This window comes from Aulonocara sp. 'chitande type north' Nkhata Bay, linkage group LG7 (genome assembly GCF_057382095.1).
Source record: "Aulonocara sp. 'chitande type north' Nkhata Bay isolate Kocher_YH1m ecotype deep benthic linkage group LG7, A_spYH_male_GT1.1, whole genome shotgun sequence".
NCBI classification, from domain to species: Eukaryota; Metazoa; Chordata; class Actinopteri; order Cichliformes; family Cichlidae; genus Aulonocara; species Aulonocara sp. 'chitande type north' Nkhata Bay.
Window position 1 is genome coordinate 32,799,555 of NC_141350.1, and position 17,225 is coordinate 32,816,779.

The window sequence follows — 17,225 nt, forward strand, 5'->3', positions numbered from 1 at the left end:
AAACGACATCCCAAGGCGGACTGTCCCTGCAGACTCAATTAAATTCAGTTTTATTTATATAGCGCCAAATCACAACATCGTAGCCTGAAGGTGCTTTATATTGTAAGGTAGACCCCACAATAATACATGGAGAGAAAAACCCGACAATCACATGACCCCCTATGAGCAAGCACTTTGGCGACAGTGGGGAGGAAAAACTCCCTTTTAACAGGAAGAAACCTCTGGCAGAACCAGGCTCAGGGAGGGGCGGAGCCATCTGCTGCAAGCGGTTGGGGTGAGAGAAGGAAGACAGGATAAAGACATGCTGTGGAAGAGAGACAGATATTAATAACAAATGTGATTCAGCAGAGAGGTCTATTAACACAGTGAGTGAGAAAGGTGATTGAAAAGGAAAGACTCAATGCATCATGGGAATCCTCGGCCTACACCTATTGCAGCATAACTAAGGGAGGATTCAGGGTCACCTGGTCCAGCCCTAACTGTATGCTTTAGCAAAAGTAAAGTTTTAAGTCTAATCTTAAAAGTAGAGATAGTGTCTGTCTCCCGAATCCAAACTGGGAGCTGGTTCCACAGAAGAGGGGCCTCTTCTTTTTTTTAAATTTTTTTTTATTTTTAATTTTATTTTAGGTTAGATTAATTTCCATCCATCCATCCATCTTCATCCGCTTTATCCGAGGCTGGGTCGCGGAGGCAGCAGCCTAAGCAAAGATGCCCAGACCTCCCTCTCCCCAGCCACCTCCTCCAGCTTGTCCGGGGGAATACCAAGGCGTTCCCAGGCCAGCTGAGAGATATAATCTCTCCAGCGTGTCCTGGGTCTGCCCCGGGGCCTCCTCCCGGTGGGACATGCCTGGAACACCTCACCCAGGAGGCGCCCAGGGGGCATCCTTGTCAGATGCACGAACCACCTCAGCTGGCTCCTTTCGATGTGGAGCAGCAGCTGCTCTACTCTGAGCCCCTCCCGGATGGCCGAACTTCTCACCCTATCTCTAAGGGAGAGGCCAGCCACCCTTCGGAGGAAGCTCATTTCTGCCGCTTGTATCCGCGATCTCGTTCTTTCGGTCACTACCCACAGCTCGTGGCCATAGGTGAGGTGAGGTTCGACTAGCGGACGAACTCTCCTTTCCAGCACCCTGGCATAGACTTTCCCAGGGAGGCTGAGGAGTGTGATTCCCCCTGTAGTTGGAACACACCCTCCGGTCCCCCTTCTTAAAGATGGGGACCACCACCTGGTCCCCATCACAGATGTAAAATTTTCTTTTTAACATGTAACTTGATGATGATGATGTGTTCCATCATCAAGTTACATGTTAAAAAGAAAATAACTTGATGATTGGACACATCGCCATCAAAACATCAGAAAACAGTGAAATGAAACCATTGCATTCTGTTTCCATTCATATTTAAAGTGTTCCAACCATCTTTTATACTATTTATGGCCCAACTGTGTTGCAATTGAGCACTGTTATCACCTGTATTGTGTGTCTACAGTGAGAAGCTAACCAGACGTCAGGCCAGCAGAAGGGATGACCCTCAAGCTTACCGTCGAGGCAAAAAGAAAACGGCCGAGCCTTTCTTTCCCGGATCAAACAAAAATGCTCTCATCATCACTGGAGGATGGCTGGTGAGCTTTCTTCAAAAACCAAAACTAAATTAAAGCTACTATAAAAGATGAATTGGTAGTACTAAAAAGCCTAGCCAATGTTATAGTCTAAAGATAAATGTAATATATTGCCTTTAATACGGTTTCCCTGCATGGTTTACATACTAATCTACTCTCTTTATTCTTTTCAGAATGAAATTCTGTATGAAAAGAAGAAGAAACGCCGTCGTCTGCGTCGTCTGCGTCTAAAGAGGCGTCAACCTCCAAGCAACCCTCAGGACGGACAGCCGATGGATGATTGGGAGAAAGAGATGAGACAGGTTTAACAAAAAACTTTGATTATTGTGAGTAAGAAGAATTTTTGTCTTCATGATATTAAATCCAGTGAAATGTTTCTCTCTACCGGTAGATTGACTTTGTGGATATGGCTTGTGAATGCGAGGCAGTCATCTGCTGCCGTGTAACACCGAAACAAAAGGCTAATGTGGTGAGTTTGGTGAAGAAGTACAAGAAGGCTGTGACACTGTCCATCGGAGACGGAGCCAACGACGTCAATATGATCAAAAGTAAGGACACAAGCTAACTGTGCTCACGCCAAGTGTGTAAGATTCTACGAATCTGCTCTAAGATTTCTCCCCGTCCGCTCTCCCTCCAGCTGCAGACATCGGTGTCGGTATCAGCGGTCAGGAGGGGATGCAGGCCGTCATGTCCAGCGACTACGCCTTTGCTCAGTTCCGTTACCTGCAGCGCCTCCTGCTGGTGCACGGGCGTTGGTCTTACATCCGAATGTGCAAGTTCCTGCGTTTCTTCTTCTTCAAGAACTTTGCCTTCACTCTGGTCCACTTCTGGTACTCCTTTTTCAACGGATACTCCTCACAGGTCAGCAGCACTGTGAAAGTCATCCCTTTTGATTTTATTCTGAAAAGAAGGGAATGTTTGTAGTATCATAGCCATCATTAGACTAACTTTTCATGGAGTTTGCCCATTATAACATGTACTTTAACCCTGTGAAAATTGCAAACGTAGTGAGTAGCTCCCACACAAAACACTGAAGCTCATTTCTGTAGAATTTTTAATCCATGTTCAAACATGGCAGAGAGTAAATGTTCTCCTGCTGGAAGACATCCACAGAAAACGCCTTTCACACACACAACCTAATTTCCATTAGTCAACATCAACTTCTCGGTTTAATGTCTAAAGGGGTCGTAATGTTAACCTTCAAAGGTTTTTACTGAGCAACACCTAAAAGAATACTTTTAACGGTGCATACATCTGAATGCTCCAGTCGCACAAGAGGCAAGAACAAGATTATGATACTGCAGACGTCTCTCCTACATCTTCAATTCCTCATCCCACTAAGTAGCATGATTGCTTTGGATTAGGTTGTGCAGTGAGAAGTGCAGATTTGTGGTGCTTTACTTCTAAAGTACACACTCAGTGACAGATAATACTGAACAGCAACAGAGACGATAAATGATTGTTTTTTCCTTCCCGCAGATCACCTTTGAAGACTGGTTTATCACACTCTACAATCTGGCTTACAGCAGCTTGCCTGTTCTACTTGTTGGACTTCTTGACCAGGTAAAAGCTGAATTTGTTGTAGACCAAAGAAAAGAGGGCTATTGTATCCTGCATGAATGTAAAAACTAATTATGAATACCGGTAGCTTTTTTTTTTTCTTCATAATTTTCTCATAATTTCATGGCACAAAGACAGAGTTTAGTTGAGTCATTCTTCAGTAGATATTTTTTTTCTTAATCTTAAAATTTCTTGAAACCTTCTCTTTCTTTCTCTGTTGTAGGATGTCAACGACAGACTGAGTTTAAAATTCCCCAAACTCTACATTCCCGGTCAGCAGGGGACGTTGTTTAACTACAAAAACTTTTTCATCAGCTTGTTCCACGGCATCTTCGTCTCACTCATCATCTTCTTCATACCTTATGGAGCCTTCCTGCAAACCATGGGGCAAGACGGAGAAGCCCCCTCAGACTATCAGTCCTTTGCTGTCGTTGCTGCCTCGTCCTTGATTTTTATCGTGAATCTGCAGGTTGGTTACAAATTTCTGAGCATGTGCAGTGCATAAATTTTCAGTTTTTGCTTTTAGGAATTATAATTCGGATTTTGTGACTTATTTGAAGTATTGATGTTGTCAAAATATGGAGCTACTCAAGAATATTGATATTTGTAATGGCTTTTATGTAAAATATCCTGTCTGTCTTTTCTCCTTCCTGTCTTGTCAGATCTCCTTAGATACCTCCTACTGGACTTTTGTCAACTGCTTTGCAGTTCTGGGCAGCATAGCCATCTACTTTGGGGTCATGTTTGACATCCACAGTGCTGGGATCCATGTCATCTTCCCCTCAGTTTTCACCTTCACAGGTTAGTTGACCACAGCTTCACTAATTTAAGCGGTTTGTCTGACTGTTATTCAAAAAGCCAATAAGGGTTGATGACGTATTCTAAAATTCCTGTGTTGGTTGGCCTCCAATTTAAAGCCTGCTTCAGATTAAATCGCTCCTAGGGGATCTCTGGCCAGCTGAAGCTGCAATATCACTGACAAATTACTTGTTGATATATTAAACAATAATTGCATTAAGGCAACTTCATCATTCATTTGTAGCTTTCAGTGTAGACACTCCTTACAGCTGTTTGTCAAGAAAAGTTAAGTCTCTTTAACTGCTAAATCCTCTACAAGTTGTCAGTAAGTCAGGCTTTGACAAAAGGCTTTTTATTTTCATTAGCATGAATGCAATAGCCTTCTACTAATAATTTTACCCAATGAGAATCATGTCCAAGTATTGAAGGTCCCCACATAAACCCCTCATTCTTCATTTCTCTGTTAACATGTGTGTGTGTATTTATATGTTGTGTTTATAGGGGTAGCACCAAATGCTTTACGCCAGCCGTACCTGTGGTTAACCATCATCCTTACTGTGGGCATCAGCCTTCTGCCTGTCATCTGCATCCAGTTTCTCTCTAAAACCATCTGGCCCTCTGTAGGAGACAAGGTGAGACCTCTGCCAGTGCAGCAACAAGCCTGCTGGTCATTTTCTGACCCATCAGCCTGAACCCTCTCAGGGAAGGTGGGGGAGTCCTGGGTGATGGGCAATAAGATGCTTGACATACATAAATATATTAATAAACATAAAACAACATAGCTTTGTTTTTTTTGTTTTTTTGTTTCTTTCATGCATTGCTTTAAATGTATGATTATCACTTACTAATTCTGGCCACAACTTTATTTCCTAACATTGATGGCAGGGCTGTAGCATAGATTATCCTAACCCACAATTCTTACATTACAATTACACAGCATCATTAGGGTGCCGGCTGTATTGCAGAATATGCAAGCGCTCTTTTGTAATTACAAGTTGCTTTTAAGGCTGTATTCTGACCATCTTTTGAAGTAAAATTGATTTCTTCTTTCCATTATGACTTTCTACTGTATTTCCATGGACCCTTCTGCTTCATATATTACCGGCTTATTTCCAATCGTCCTTTAGGTCCAGAGAAACAGAAAGAAATACGAGATGGAGCTGAAGGAAGACGACGATAAGAAAAAGCCAGCGCCCTTCCAGCGAGGCCGGCGTTCCCGGCGATCTGCATACGCCTTCTCTCACGCCCAAGGCTACGCTGACCTTATTGCATCTGGGCAGAGCTTTCGACGGCGCCCACGGGCACATGGTGGACCTCAAGAGAGCATCAGGGAGATTCCCCGGAGAGAGGCCGAAAACATCTGAAGGGGCGGGTCTGAGTCTGAGACGGAGCAAAACTGCAGTAGGGGGAGCTGTAAATATTTGGGAGTGCAAAGAGCACTTAGTTATTCTATTGCAGTTTAAGAACATTTTCCCTATAAGGTATTCTGAGCATGCCAGAAGGGAATAAAAGAAAATGAGCTCTCCTGAAGTTTCTTAAATGAAACTCTTCTAAATTGTTTTTCGCTCCTGTCTGTGACCTAGACTCCCCGCCTCCAGATGCACCTCTATGCACAAACTTTGTTGAAATACTAAAGCGAAAAAAGCTCACCGAAAACGACCGTCATTATGAGGTCTGAGGTCACGCAGCATCTGTGTGACTGACAATGTTATTTAACTCAGGATTTTAAAAGAGTTTTATTTTTAGTCAGTTTATCCCTGCTAAGTCTTTCTGTACTGTAACACTAATATAATAATTTTGATTTTGAGTTTTAGCCTTGTGTCTACAGCACACTTGACATATTAGTGTTTTCGTTAAAAGTATAAGAATAATATTTAATCTGTACTGCATTAAGTCAGACTAAAGCATCGGTTAGTTTGATTTCCATTCGTTGACCTCCAAAGATTTACCTTCACATTAAGCTAGTGGGCTAAAGTTAAACAAGTCAAGACATCATCTTTTTAATATTTTATTCTACATAATAGTGGGACGTTACTATGCTAGGCAATGCAGGGTGGTCAGATGTTATAAAGTGTGTCTTAATTTAACAGTGAGATGTGAATGGTGATCTTTTCTCCTCTGCAGCATCAAACCAGGTGTACTTAGAGTAATCACTAAATTAAGGTACTTCATGCTTGAAATCTTTTAAATACCTCTTTCCAAGTTGGATCCTTGTTTTGTTCGGTGCCTTACATTAAAAAAAACAAACCACACTTTCCTCCTCCAACAATCTTCAGAGCTTACTTCAGAAATAGAGCAAGGGTTTGTCGGTTTATCTTCATTTGATTAACTTTTACTAGTTTGTACGTTCCTTTCTGTTTTTACAAATTATTCCAAGTTAACTTACATGTTCTTTAGGTTCAAACAGGAGAATTATCTTAGTGTGAGTGGGTATGTGTGTGTATGTGTATGTTTGTTTCATTTTGTTTACAATCAACCCAAAGAAAAGGCTTTTTTTCCAGTCCTCTAATCAGGTTTAGAATATTGAGGAGCCAAGACTGATGATAGTTCCTGTTCTGACTGTTACTGTATCTTTTTCATGCTAGTGTTACTGTCCACAGATGATGTCTTTTTATTCCTGAATGAATGGAATAGTCGATCAGGACTGCTGTTAAGTAAAAGCAGCAGTATGGTCTTTGATGTATGATGGTGTTTTATCATGTGGTTGTTAATAAAAAGCCAAGGGCACATTTAGCAATCTGAAATGTGTCTTTATTTAAATTTTAATTTGAGTATTGCCTACCTCTTGTTTTCTCTATGCTCCTCTTTTCTGCAGTCTCTCACCCTCCCAAACTGGTCAAAAACAGATTCCTGCCAGTACTTCAACTTTGTTCTAATGAAGGTGTCTTCCTGGCAGAAGTGCTTTCTTACAAGAGAGATAATGTATAAGCAATCTTCTTAGTCCAAGCTCTGAGCTGAGTCTTCCTTTAACCTTAACTAGTAATGACTTAATGAATTTATTCACAAATCAAATAATAATCATCTCACAAATCTATCATTACATACAGCAACCTTCAATACCACTGATATTTATTTAGTGTCTCTCTGACTGAGCTTTCTGAGTGAACTTCAACCATTACTTCCCGCAGACAGTCAACACGTCTGTTAGAACCCATCCCTTCAAAAGTGCTCAAAGAAATCCTACCACTAATTGGTCATGTTTGAGAAGCAATAATCTCTTTTAAAGGCCTGTGGCCTTTAAAAGGCCGTAATTAAACCATGACTTGAGAAGCCAGCAGTTGACACAGCTCTTACCTAATTATCGATACATCTCCAACCTTCGTCTCATCTCAAAGATTCTTGAAAGAGTAGTTGTCAAACAGCTAACAGATCATCTTCAGATGAATGGCTTATTTGAAAAGTTTCAGAGCTCATCATAGTGCTCTCTGTGCTCGTCCTGCTAGACCTCAGCGATTAGACCATGCTGTCAGTATAAGATGGTTTGACTCCTATCTAATAGACTCTTATTTGTTCCTGGAAATGGATGGAGTGTGTGTAGCTGTATCCCAATTCAGGGTCTGCAGCCTTAAAGGCCGCATTTTAAGGCCGATTACATCACAGCAACACAACGAAGGCTGTCCCAATTCGAAGGCTGCTCGAAATGCGGCCCTCAAATGCGTCCTCCTTTTCCCTGAATTTTAAGGACGTGGCGGTGTAGACTTCGTCGTGGCCCAACATATCCCAGAATGCATAGCGCGGCAGTGGGTGTGAACAATTTTTCCGAAAAAAAAACGGCGGATGAGGGGCGCCCGAGAAAACTTTAAGTATGTACTGAATATTATGTCACTTATTTATGTGCAAATGTTTAATAACGAAGAACATTAAACATTACTGTTGGCCACATGTCGGCAAAGTTATGTGACATTAGTGACGTTTGTACCAACTTGGTTTTAAAGCCTTTACTTTAAAATATACGCTGTTCATTAGCTGAGCTTAATCTTACAGAGAATGATCAAAGCTCATGTAGAAACAAACAAACAAATGAACAAATTATGTTCTCCTTCATTTCTGTCAAACAAAGCTGTATGAAACGTTTCCAGCTGTTAGTATCATGGTTGCTAGGCAACCTGGGCAGCGCGACGGAGGCTAGACCGTCCCATTTCACAAGCCTCGCACTTCCGGCCTTAGCGGTCTTTGAGTACGCGGCCCTTGTGGACCGTTAAGGCTGCGTACTTTAAGGCTGCAGACCCTGAATTGGGATATAGCCTGCGTGTGTGCTTAACAGCGTCGTCTTCACACACTGTTAAATATGCAGTTCCACAGGATTTAGTGCCAGAACAGGTTCTGTTTACATCATACATGCTTTCCTTAGGCAGTATCATTTGAAGGGATAATATACATTTTCAACTTTTTGGGATTTTCTTACTGGGGTGATTGAGCATGCATCAAGCTGTAGGTGCAGGTTGTAGTTTACACAGGTCACACTCCCCTCACATTCCCTCATTCTCTTCAGAATCCCAACCAACGTCTTATGAGATGGTGCCTCCTTCTTCAGTCATATGATCTCGATGTTCAACATATAAAGGTGCACACAATGTTTTGGCTGATGCACTATCGAGGGCTGTGTCTCGGTACTATTCTTTTCAATTTTTTGGTAAAATGTTAACTTCTTTCTGCTTCCATATGCCTCTATAGGAAGAAATGGGGCTGAGATGAAGGAAGTTCAAAAGTTTAAACCAGCTTTGTAGATGGCTAGCTAAGCCATATTTTTATTGGTGGGAGTGTGATGGCCTTGTAGCACTGCTATTGTCACCTTTGTGTTTTGGGTTAGATTGTTAAAGTATCCAGCTGCACCTGTAAGGTGGGAGTGACGGGAGTATATCATCTGTCACACACACTCTCTCTGGGAGGCTGTTGCCAACATGTTTTTGTTACATGCCTCTTTTTACAACATATTGCACAAACCTTTACAAGCATCCATGCTGGGCATTTCATACATACACATACATACTTACCATTACTCATTACCTCTATAGTTACATGCATTTATTCAATGCAATCATTTTTTGAAAAGGATATTATTTAAGGAGGGAAATGTCCTCAGTTTCACCTTCATGAAATCTTTTGGTGGTTATTTACATTTGTATTCATATATTTGTCTTTAAAATTTTACACAAGTAAACGGGAAAGTCACTTTTTATTCCTGCTTTAAAACATTTTAACGTAGAGCTTAATTAAAAATCCTTTAGCTTTGTTATTTTGGAATATTGTACAAAGATTTTTGGATAAAATATATGAACCGATTTGAGAAATAAGAAGAGATTCATACATGATCGCTTTTAAGTGCGAATAATAACAAGATTGAAGGTTAATCTTGAATAAGCAATAAGTTATGGTCCATGAGTCTTTAATCTGTTTCTTTCACACACTTTCACTCAGATCAGATGTTTCAGTTCAGACGGACACTGATCTTTGTAACACAGAGAAATAAGCTTCCTGCTTTCCAAACAAACACTCCCACTCGGTCCACATGTTTCCTGTTCCTATACTTAGATCTACAAGTTTACAGATGGGTGTGACCAGCATGGTGTGCACGTAAACCCCATTCAGTGCATGTGAACAGAAGGAATGAGAGTCAGTTTTGTTTCTTTGTATGACAAAAGTGAAACTATTTCACAATCATAGTCTCTGACCGGTGAAATGGCGCAGGGAGGAACCCACTGAAACCAGGACAAACTCTGCTGTTCGATCTGTTTGGATCTCCCGAAGGATCCGGTGAATATTCCCTGTGGACACAGCTACTGTATGAACTGTATTCAAATCCACTGGGATAAAGAGGATCAGAAGGAAACCCACAGCTGTCCTCAGTGGAGACAGACCTTTGCACCGAGATCTGCTCTAGGGAAAAACACCATGTTGGGAGAGTCAGTGGAGGACCTGAAGAAGACTTCAGTCAGCGCTTCTTCTGAACTTGAAGATGTGAGCTGTGATTTCTGCACTGACACAAAGCTGAAAGCTGTCAAGTCCTGTGTGCAGTGTCGGGTCTCTTACTGTGAGCAGCACCTCCAGCCTCACTATGAATCCCCTGCCTTTGAGAAACACAAGCTGGTGGACCCCTCCCAGAAGCTTGATGACCATGTCTGCTCTCATCACAGTGAAGCTATGAAGATTTTCTGCCGCACTGATCAGCAGTGTATCTGTTGTCTGTGCTCCAAGGTTGAACATAAAGGCCACGACACAGTCCCAGCTTCAACAGAAAGGAAAGAGAAACAGAGAGAGCTCGAGGTGAGTCAGCAAAACATCCAGCAGAGAATTAAAGAAAAGGAGAAAGACGTGAAGGTGCTTCAGCAGGAGGTGGAGGCGATCAATCAGTCTGCTGATAAAGCTGTGAGAGACAATGAGAAGGTCTTCGAGGATCTTGTTTCACTCATCAAAAAAAGAAGCTCCAATCTGAAGCAGCAGATCAGATCTAAGCAGAAAAATGAGTTGAACAGAGTCGGGGAGCTACAGGAGAAGCTGCAGCAGGAGCTCGCTGAACTGAAGAGGAAAGGGACAGAGCTGGAACAGCTGTCATGCACACAAGATCACATCCACTTCCTACACAGTTACCCTCTTCTGTCGTCTCTAAGTGAATCCACAAACTCGCCCAGTATCAATATTCACTCACCGTGTTACTTTGATGAAGTAACAGCAGCTGTATCAGAGGTCAGAAAGAAACTCGAGAATACTATTAAACTTGAGTGGACCAAGATCTCACTTAAAGTGACCAGTGCTGATTTTTTACTCCTACCGGAGCCAGAACCCAAGACCAGAGCTGACTTCTTGCAGTATTCACGTCAAATCACACTGGATCTAAACACTGCACACCCACAGCTGATATTATCTGAAGGCAACAGAGTAGCTAGATTGACGATAAAAAAACAGCTGTATCCTGATCATCCAGACAGATTCACTCAAAGACAGCAGGTTCTGAGCAGAGAGAGCCTGACTGGACGTTGCTACTGGGAGGTGGAGATGGGACCAGCTAGTGCTACAGTTGCAGTCACATACAAGGACATTAGCAGAACAGGAGATGAAAGTGAATTTGGATGCAATGACAGATCTTGGGCTTTAGAAAATTCTGTTGAATTTATTCACAACAGCATGAGCAACACCATCTCGGGTCCTCGGTCTGCTAGAATTGGAGTGTACCTGGATCACAGTGCAGGTGTTCTGTCTTTCTACTGGATCTCTAACACCATGACTCTCCTCCACAGAGTCCAGACCACATTCAGTCAGCCGCTCTATGCTGGACTCAGTGTTTATGGTTGTGGTAATTCTCTGAAATTGTGTGAACTCAAATAGATGGGCAGGAGAAAGAGTAACTGTGTCACTCTGTGTAGTGTTATTTTACGATGCACCTACTGTAATCAGTCGTTTCTTATTGTAGATTTTACCAGGATAGAATAAAAGCTTTACACCATAATACTGTCAGCAGCTGGTTGCCATTCAAATGTTATTTGAACATGTCTTAGTGTTGACATAATTTATCACAGCTATTGTCCACATATATAGCTGCAGAACCAGTCAAAGGTTGAATACAGTCATAGTGGGGAACACTATTTAATTTTCTTTTTCAGTTATTTTCCATGTTTTATACCAGGAGTATAAAAATGACCCCATTACTAAAGAACAACATGTGGAGCTTTTTATGCCATACTGTGCAGAAAAGTATCCCTACTACCAAATATGCTACGTTTGGGATAAATCAAAAGTCCACTAAGAGGAAAATTAAACCACAAATGAACCTTTATGAGTGATCAAGATGATTAGAAATTTCCCTTTAAACTATCTCTCTACCACCACTGATGTTCTGTTAGGAAATTTACTTGTTTAGAACAAATTTGCAGAAGCTTGTTTTATGTATTATTATTATAATTAAACTTGACCAAACCAATGATTGGTACTGTATCTGTTAGGGTGTTGGGGTTTACTTAATATCTGTGAATCAGGGTTTTGTTTCCTCATTTGTAAACTAATATTTGTTTGTGTTCATGCTTACCCTTCTCTCCAGTGTTTCTTTTTCTGCTTTTGCTTTTGCTTTGCTGATTTGTGCTTCTTTTCTCCGTTCTAATTATTTCATATTTCATAAACCTTGCCTGTGGATTTCTGATTTGTATACTCGGGACAATTTCCCTCTATTATTATTGTCTGCCTGGCTCTTATTGATTGATTTGCACTGGTGTTTTTCCTAGTTAGCTTATAACTTTTGGGCCTTTTTATCTTTTTAGTAATTCACATCATCTGAGTGCTGGAAATACTTATTCTTTTTGTTCTTTTCAGCCTTTTCTTCCACATTGGGTTCTCATTTTGCAAAAACATGGGGTACACCTGTACTAAAACATTAAGACTGAGTAAATTAGGTTTGCTCAATTTAATGTAACTTTAGGTTTTAAAGTTATTTGTTTGTGAAAATACTGCTGATGTAAATAATATACAGTGCACAGTTATTGTTGCTGTGGGAAACCTGACTAGGGATTTGGTTTTCTTTAACATAAATAAAATTTGTACTATTTGAATGCATATAATCTTTTTTTTCTGTTTGTGTTCCTGTTGATGTTCATTAAAGTGTTTCGAGAGGGTAAAAGCTGTGAATTAAAAACAGCAGGAGAGCAAATGTGCATCGGTAAGGCCTGATTAACTTTGAAGGTGATTTAAGTAGTTAAAGGCATTAAATATGTACATTAAATGAATAAACATCCAACATGACACAGACGTGGAGGATTCCTCGACAATTAGATGTTTTATCAGGTTCGTCCAGAGAGAAGAAAGTATCTTAATGCTGAAATAAAGGACGTGATTGACAATGGGACTGCAGAGCCATCTAGTTCTAGCTCAGTGTTTGCTTTCAGATAATATAATAATATAACTTATACTTTTAAAGGCCACTTTGAAGAAGATATAACATTTAAAAGATGAAGTAAAATGTTAATATTTTGAAAATGAATGGATGCATAAATGAATGAATTAATTGTGTTGGTGAACAAAATCGCGGATAGCAAATTTTAAGTGAAAATAATGAATTGTGAGGTACAAGTGTACCTCACCCACACAATAACTGCTAGTTCTATAAGTTTGGAAGTGGCATCTGTTCAGTCATAAGACTAATCTTTAATCCTCTTTAACTCATGATACAATGAAATTGGTGCAGTTCAGTCACAGATAAGCTAAGTTGCTAAGCTTATTGTGCTCTTACTCTCAAACACACACTCTTGACAAACTTTGACCTTTGTTTGATGAGGAAGGAATTAGCCCCTCCCCCCTCATTCCTGTTATATAGAAAAGTCAGTCCCATTCATTTCAGGTGTTTTCTGTTCCTGCCCTGATCACAGATCTGCAAGTTTAAAGATGAGTGTAACCGGCATGCTGTGCTCTGACATGCCAGTCAGTGCGTGTTAGAAGCTGAAATGAAATAACTGCAGCTCAGCCCTGTTTTTCTGGTAAGATGAAAGTGAAACTATTTCACAATCGCATTCTCAGAGGTGAAATGACGCAGCGAGGAGCCCAGATAAACCAGGACAAACTCTGCTGTTCGATCTGTTTGGATCTCCTGAAGGATCCGGTAACTATTCCCTGTGGACACAACTACTGTATGAACTGTATTCAAAACCACTGGGATGAAGAGGATCGGAAGAACATCCACAGCTGTCCTCAGTGCAGACAGACATTTGCACCGAGGCCTGCTCTGGGGAAAAACACCATGTTGGCAGAATTAGTGGAGGACCTGAAGAAGACTGGACAAACTGCTCCTGCTACTCACCGCTATGCTGGACCTGAAGATGTGAGCTGTGATGTCTGCACTGAGAGAAAGCTGAAAGCTGTCAAGTCCTGTCTGCAGTGTCTGGTCTCTTACTGTGAGCAGCACCTCCAGCCTCACTATGAATCCCCCGCCTTTAGGAAACACAAGCTGGTGGACCCCTCCCAGAAGCTTCAGGACAATATCTGCTCTCATCACAATGAAGCTATGAAGATTTTCTGTCGCACTGATCAGCAGTGTATCTGTTATCTGTGCTCCATGGATGAACATAAAGGCCACGACACAGTTTCAGCTGCAAAAGAAATGAGTGAGAAGCAGAGAGAGCTCGAGGTGTGTCAGGAGAAAATCCAGCAGAGAATTAAGGACCAAGATAAACACATGTGGGTTCTTCAGCAGAAAATGAAGGCCATCAGTCAATCTGCAGATAAAGCTGTAAGGGACAGTGAGATAATCTTCACAGAGCTTATCTGCCTCCTAGAAAAAATAAGGTCTGATTTAAAGCAGCAGATCAGATCTAAGCAAAAAAAGGAGGTGAGTCGACTTACAGAGATTCAAGAAAAGTTGAAGCAGGAGACTGTTGATCTACAACAGAAGAAATCTGAGTTGGAACAACTCTGTCACATGCAGGATTACATCACCTTTCTACAAAAGTATCCCTCACAGCCAAGCTTGACTTTCAGTGAGAAGCCACCCAGCATCAGTATTCACCCTCTGTGTAACTTTGATGATGTGACAGCTTCTCTGTCAGAAATCAGGGAAAAGACGCAGGACATACTCAAAGGACAATGGACCAAGCTATCAGCAACAGTGAGTGACTGTGATCAGTCACCGTCACAAAGAGAATACACAACTAGAGAGGAATTCTTAAACTATTCACAACATATCACACTGGTTCCAAACACAGAAAGTGAGATTTTAATATCTGCTAGCAAGAAAAAAGCACTACAAAAACATAGTACACAAACAAAATTTTTTTTAATAACCTGCTGATGTTAGCACAATTAGGATCTCCTGAAAGAAAAAAAATGAGACATTTTTTTCTTTCAGGAGATCCTAATTGTGCTGGCCAGTGTTACTGGGAGGTGACGTGGTCTAGGACTGTTGCAGTAGCAGTCACAAACACAAACAGACTACCAGTTTATGGATTTGGGAATGATGACACATCTTGGGCGCTATATAGTATAAGAGATAAATTTGAATTTAGACATGACAATATCAGGACTCACATCTCCACATGTCAGTCCTCCACTACTGGAGTGTATCTGGACCACAGTGCAGGTACTCTGTCCTTCTACAGTGTTTCTGACGACATGACTCTCCTCCACAGAGTGCAGGCAACATTCACTCAGCCGCTCTATGCAGGATTTTTTGTTGGTTATGGATCTGTAGTTGAGCTCAAGTAGACCGCAGTCATTAGATGAGATTGTAAAGATTAGTTTCTTATTTTGGACTAATTGAGTTTTTGTTAAACACACTCACTTATGTCATCTTGAAGTTTATAAATTGGATGTAAACTGTAAAATATGATAACATAGAAACGTGATTTTCTAGTGCTAGCCCCCCTGCTCCACAGCTCTCCGTCTCTAATTAAAAATATTACACTGATTAAAGTTTACTGTCAAGAATGGGAAAGGGCATTTGTATACAGCGTGGTTGGATTCAATTGAAATGACACTTCTAATCACTTTTATATATGCATTTCCTTTATTTAAGTTCAAAATATGATGGTGCCCTAAAATAAAAAGAGCTCTGAAAATTTCTGGTCAAACTGAAATGTAAACACAGGAATAACAAACTCCCTAAATATGTGAATTTCATCCATCAGTCCATTCAGAGCTGCAAGTCTGTCACAGGGCAAGCAGTAGGGTACATCACCATCACCAATCACATGTATGACTGAGTTTTCATTTTAAATAACATTCTAACTAATTCTAACTATTGGAAGATATAAAGGTCTTTGTCATAGCCATCATGGAAGACACTGTCACCGATATCTGCAGTTATAAGAGAGATATGCGTTTTTGGTATCTTACATTATTTTGTTCATATTTCATTGATTTGTACATATATTTCTTTTGACAAAGCAGTGTTTAAGGTTTATAAATGCATGTTTGTGTCTTGACCTGAGTGCAACCACTGAAATAAGCAGCAGCCTGCGTTTAAATAGAGCAGTACTGTTTGCACCCTCTTGATGTCACTGCATGACTGCATTTGTCTCTCTCAGCTTTGCTTTCATTATAATTCTCACTTCAGTGAAGAATCAGCGCCACCAGTGAGAACAGCCAGCATTATTAATATTTTCACATATATTACTGCATCTTTTTGTGATTGAGAGGTTTAAAGATTTTTTAGTAGTAGTTTAACTTTGCAAGCTTTGACATGTTTGGTATATGTTTAACTACGACAATAACGTTATTAAATTATTCTTTCACAACATTTTCCAGTCACAATCACTTCTCCATTAGAGGTTCAACCTTCAAATATATATATTTTTTGTTGTTTATTGTTTTTTGTTTTTTTATCTTAATTGAAATGAGAATTGCAATAGTGACAAACATAAAAACTGATGTTTTCTGGGGACACAAACTATTTATAAGACTTACAAAACTTCAATGCTGTACTGCTGCATAGACGTTTTCTGATTGTTTTCTTCATTTATTTATTCTGCTAATGTCTTTCAAACTAGAGTTGACTTTACTAATTTTATTTATCTACCTGTTAATATTATTACCATTGTTGTTGTTGTTGTTGTTGTTGTTGTTACAGGATTCTTGCCTCCTTTTCATTCCAGTCTATGGTAAAAAACAAAAACACTTTTTTTAATGGTTCTGTTTCTGTTCATTATATGTTTTATATATCATTATATTGTCTCCTTTATCTTTTATCTATGACACATATTCCAAAATGTTTTAATGTATACGCTTTTATTTTCAGCAATTTTTAAGCAAAACTGCAATTATCTGTGTTCCTTTGGGTTTTAAGTACATGCCTGATGTTTTCGGCTGCAGTACACTGTAAGACATGATTGACTGCAAAACTTTAGTATGTTGTGATTAGAAAACTTAAATAAAAATAAAAATAATTACCTTAAAATTAAAGCTTGTAATGTCAAAAAAATATGCATACTGAATATTTCCAGAGTCATAAATACAGCTCACCTCAGGAAGGCGCCAGTGACTAAAAAAACAAAACAAAAACTAAAAATTGTAGGGGAAGTAGACTGACAAATTTATGATAGCAGATATGCTATGCTTGTATCATCAGTACAGTCAACTGACTGGCCTGAAACCTACATTTATTCAAGGGAAAAATAAGTGAAATACATAACAAAATGTGTAACTGATTTTACAGCAAGGAATACAGAAAATGTTTTGCTGTAGACACACTGTGGAATGAGGTTAATCGTGACTGTAATGCTGCATTATGTGCATATTCTTTTATTACCACGATATGATAAATGCAGACTATAAAGTG

The 17,225-nt window shown here is 40.1% G+C and overlaps 3 protein-coding genes across 4 annotated transcripts in view; all 3 read left to right on the forward strand.

The window, feature by feature from the left end:
- Window positions 1-6,727, forward strand: part of atp8b1 (ATPase phospholipid transporting 8B1) — a 41,726-nt gene extending 34,999 nt beyond the window's left edge. For both annotated transcript variants that reach the window (XM_086300088.1, XM_086300087.1), the window contains 9 exons: window positions 1,489-1,621; window positions 1,792-1,920; window positions 2,010-2,166; window positions 2,256-2,479; window positions 3,098-3,181; window positions 3,402-3,647; window positions 3,841-3,979; window positions 4,478-4,608; window positions 5,104-6,727. In XM_086300088.1, the coding sequence (XP_086156214.1) occupies window positions 1,489-1,621; window positions 1,792-1,920; window positions 2,010-2,166; window positions 2,256-2,479; window positions 3,098-3,181; window positions 3,402-3,647; window positions 3,841-3,979; window positions 4,478-4,608; window positions 5,104-5,340 (1,480 nt within the window). In that variant the 3' untranslated portion in view covers window positions 5,341-6,727. The remainder of the gene's footprint in view (window positions 1-1,488; window positions 1,622-1,791; window positions 1,921-2,009; window positions 2,167-2,255; window positions 2,480-3,097; window positions 3,182-3,401; window positions 3,648-3,840; window positions 3,980-4,477; window positions 4,609-5,103) is intronic.
- A 1,786-nt stretch (window positions 6,728-8,513) lies between these two features.
- On the forward strand, window positions 8,514-12,609 carry LOC147325539 (tripartite motif-containing protein 16-like). Its single transcript, XM_086300089.1, has 2 exons — window positions 8,514-8,540; window positions 9,641-12,609. The coding sequence occupies exon 2, from the start codon at window positions 9,761-9,763 to the stop codon at window positions 11,297-11,299; it is 1,539 nt and encodes a 512-aa protein (XP_086156215.1). The 5' UTR covers window positions 8,514-8,540; window positions 9,641-9,760; the 3' UTR covers window positions 11,300-12,609.
- Window positions 12,610-13,439: 830 nt separating this feature from the next.
- LOC147325540 (E3 ubiquitin/ISG15 ligase TRIM25-like) lies at window positions 13,440-16,921 on the forward strand. The gene has a single exon (XM_086302473.1). The coding sequence runs from the start codon at window positions 13,440-13,442 to the stop codon at window positions 14,739-14,741; it is 1,302 nt and encodes a 433-aa protein (XP_086158599.1). The 3' UTR covers window positions 14,742-16,921.
- Window positions 16,922-17,225: the final 304 nt, after the last annotated feature.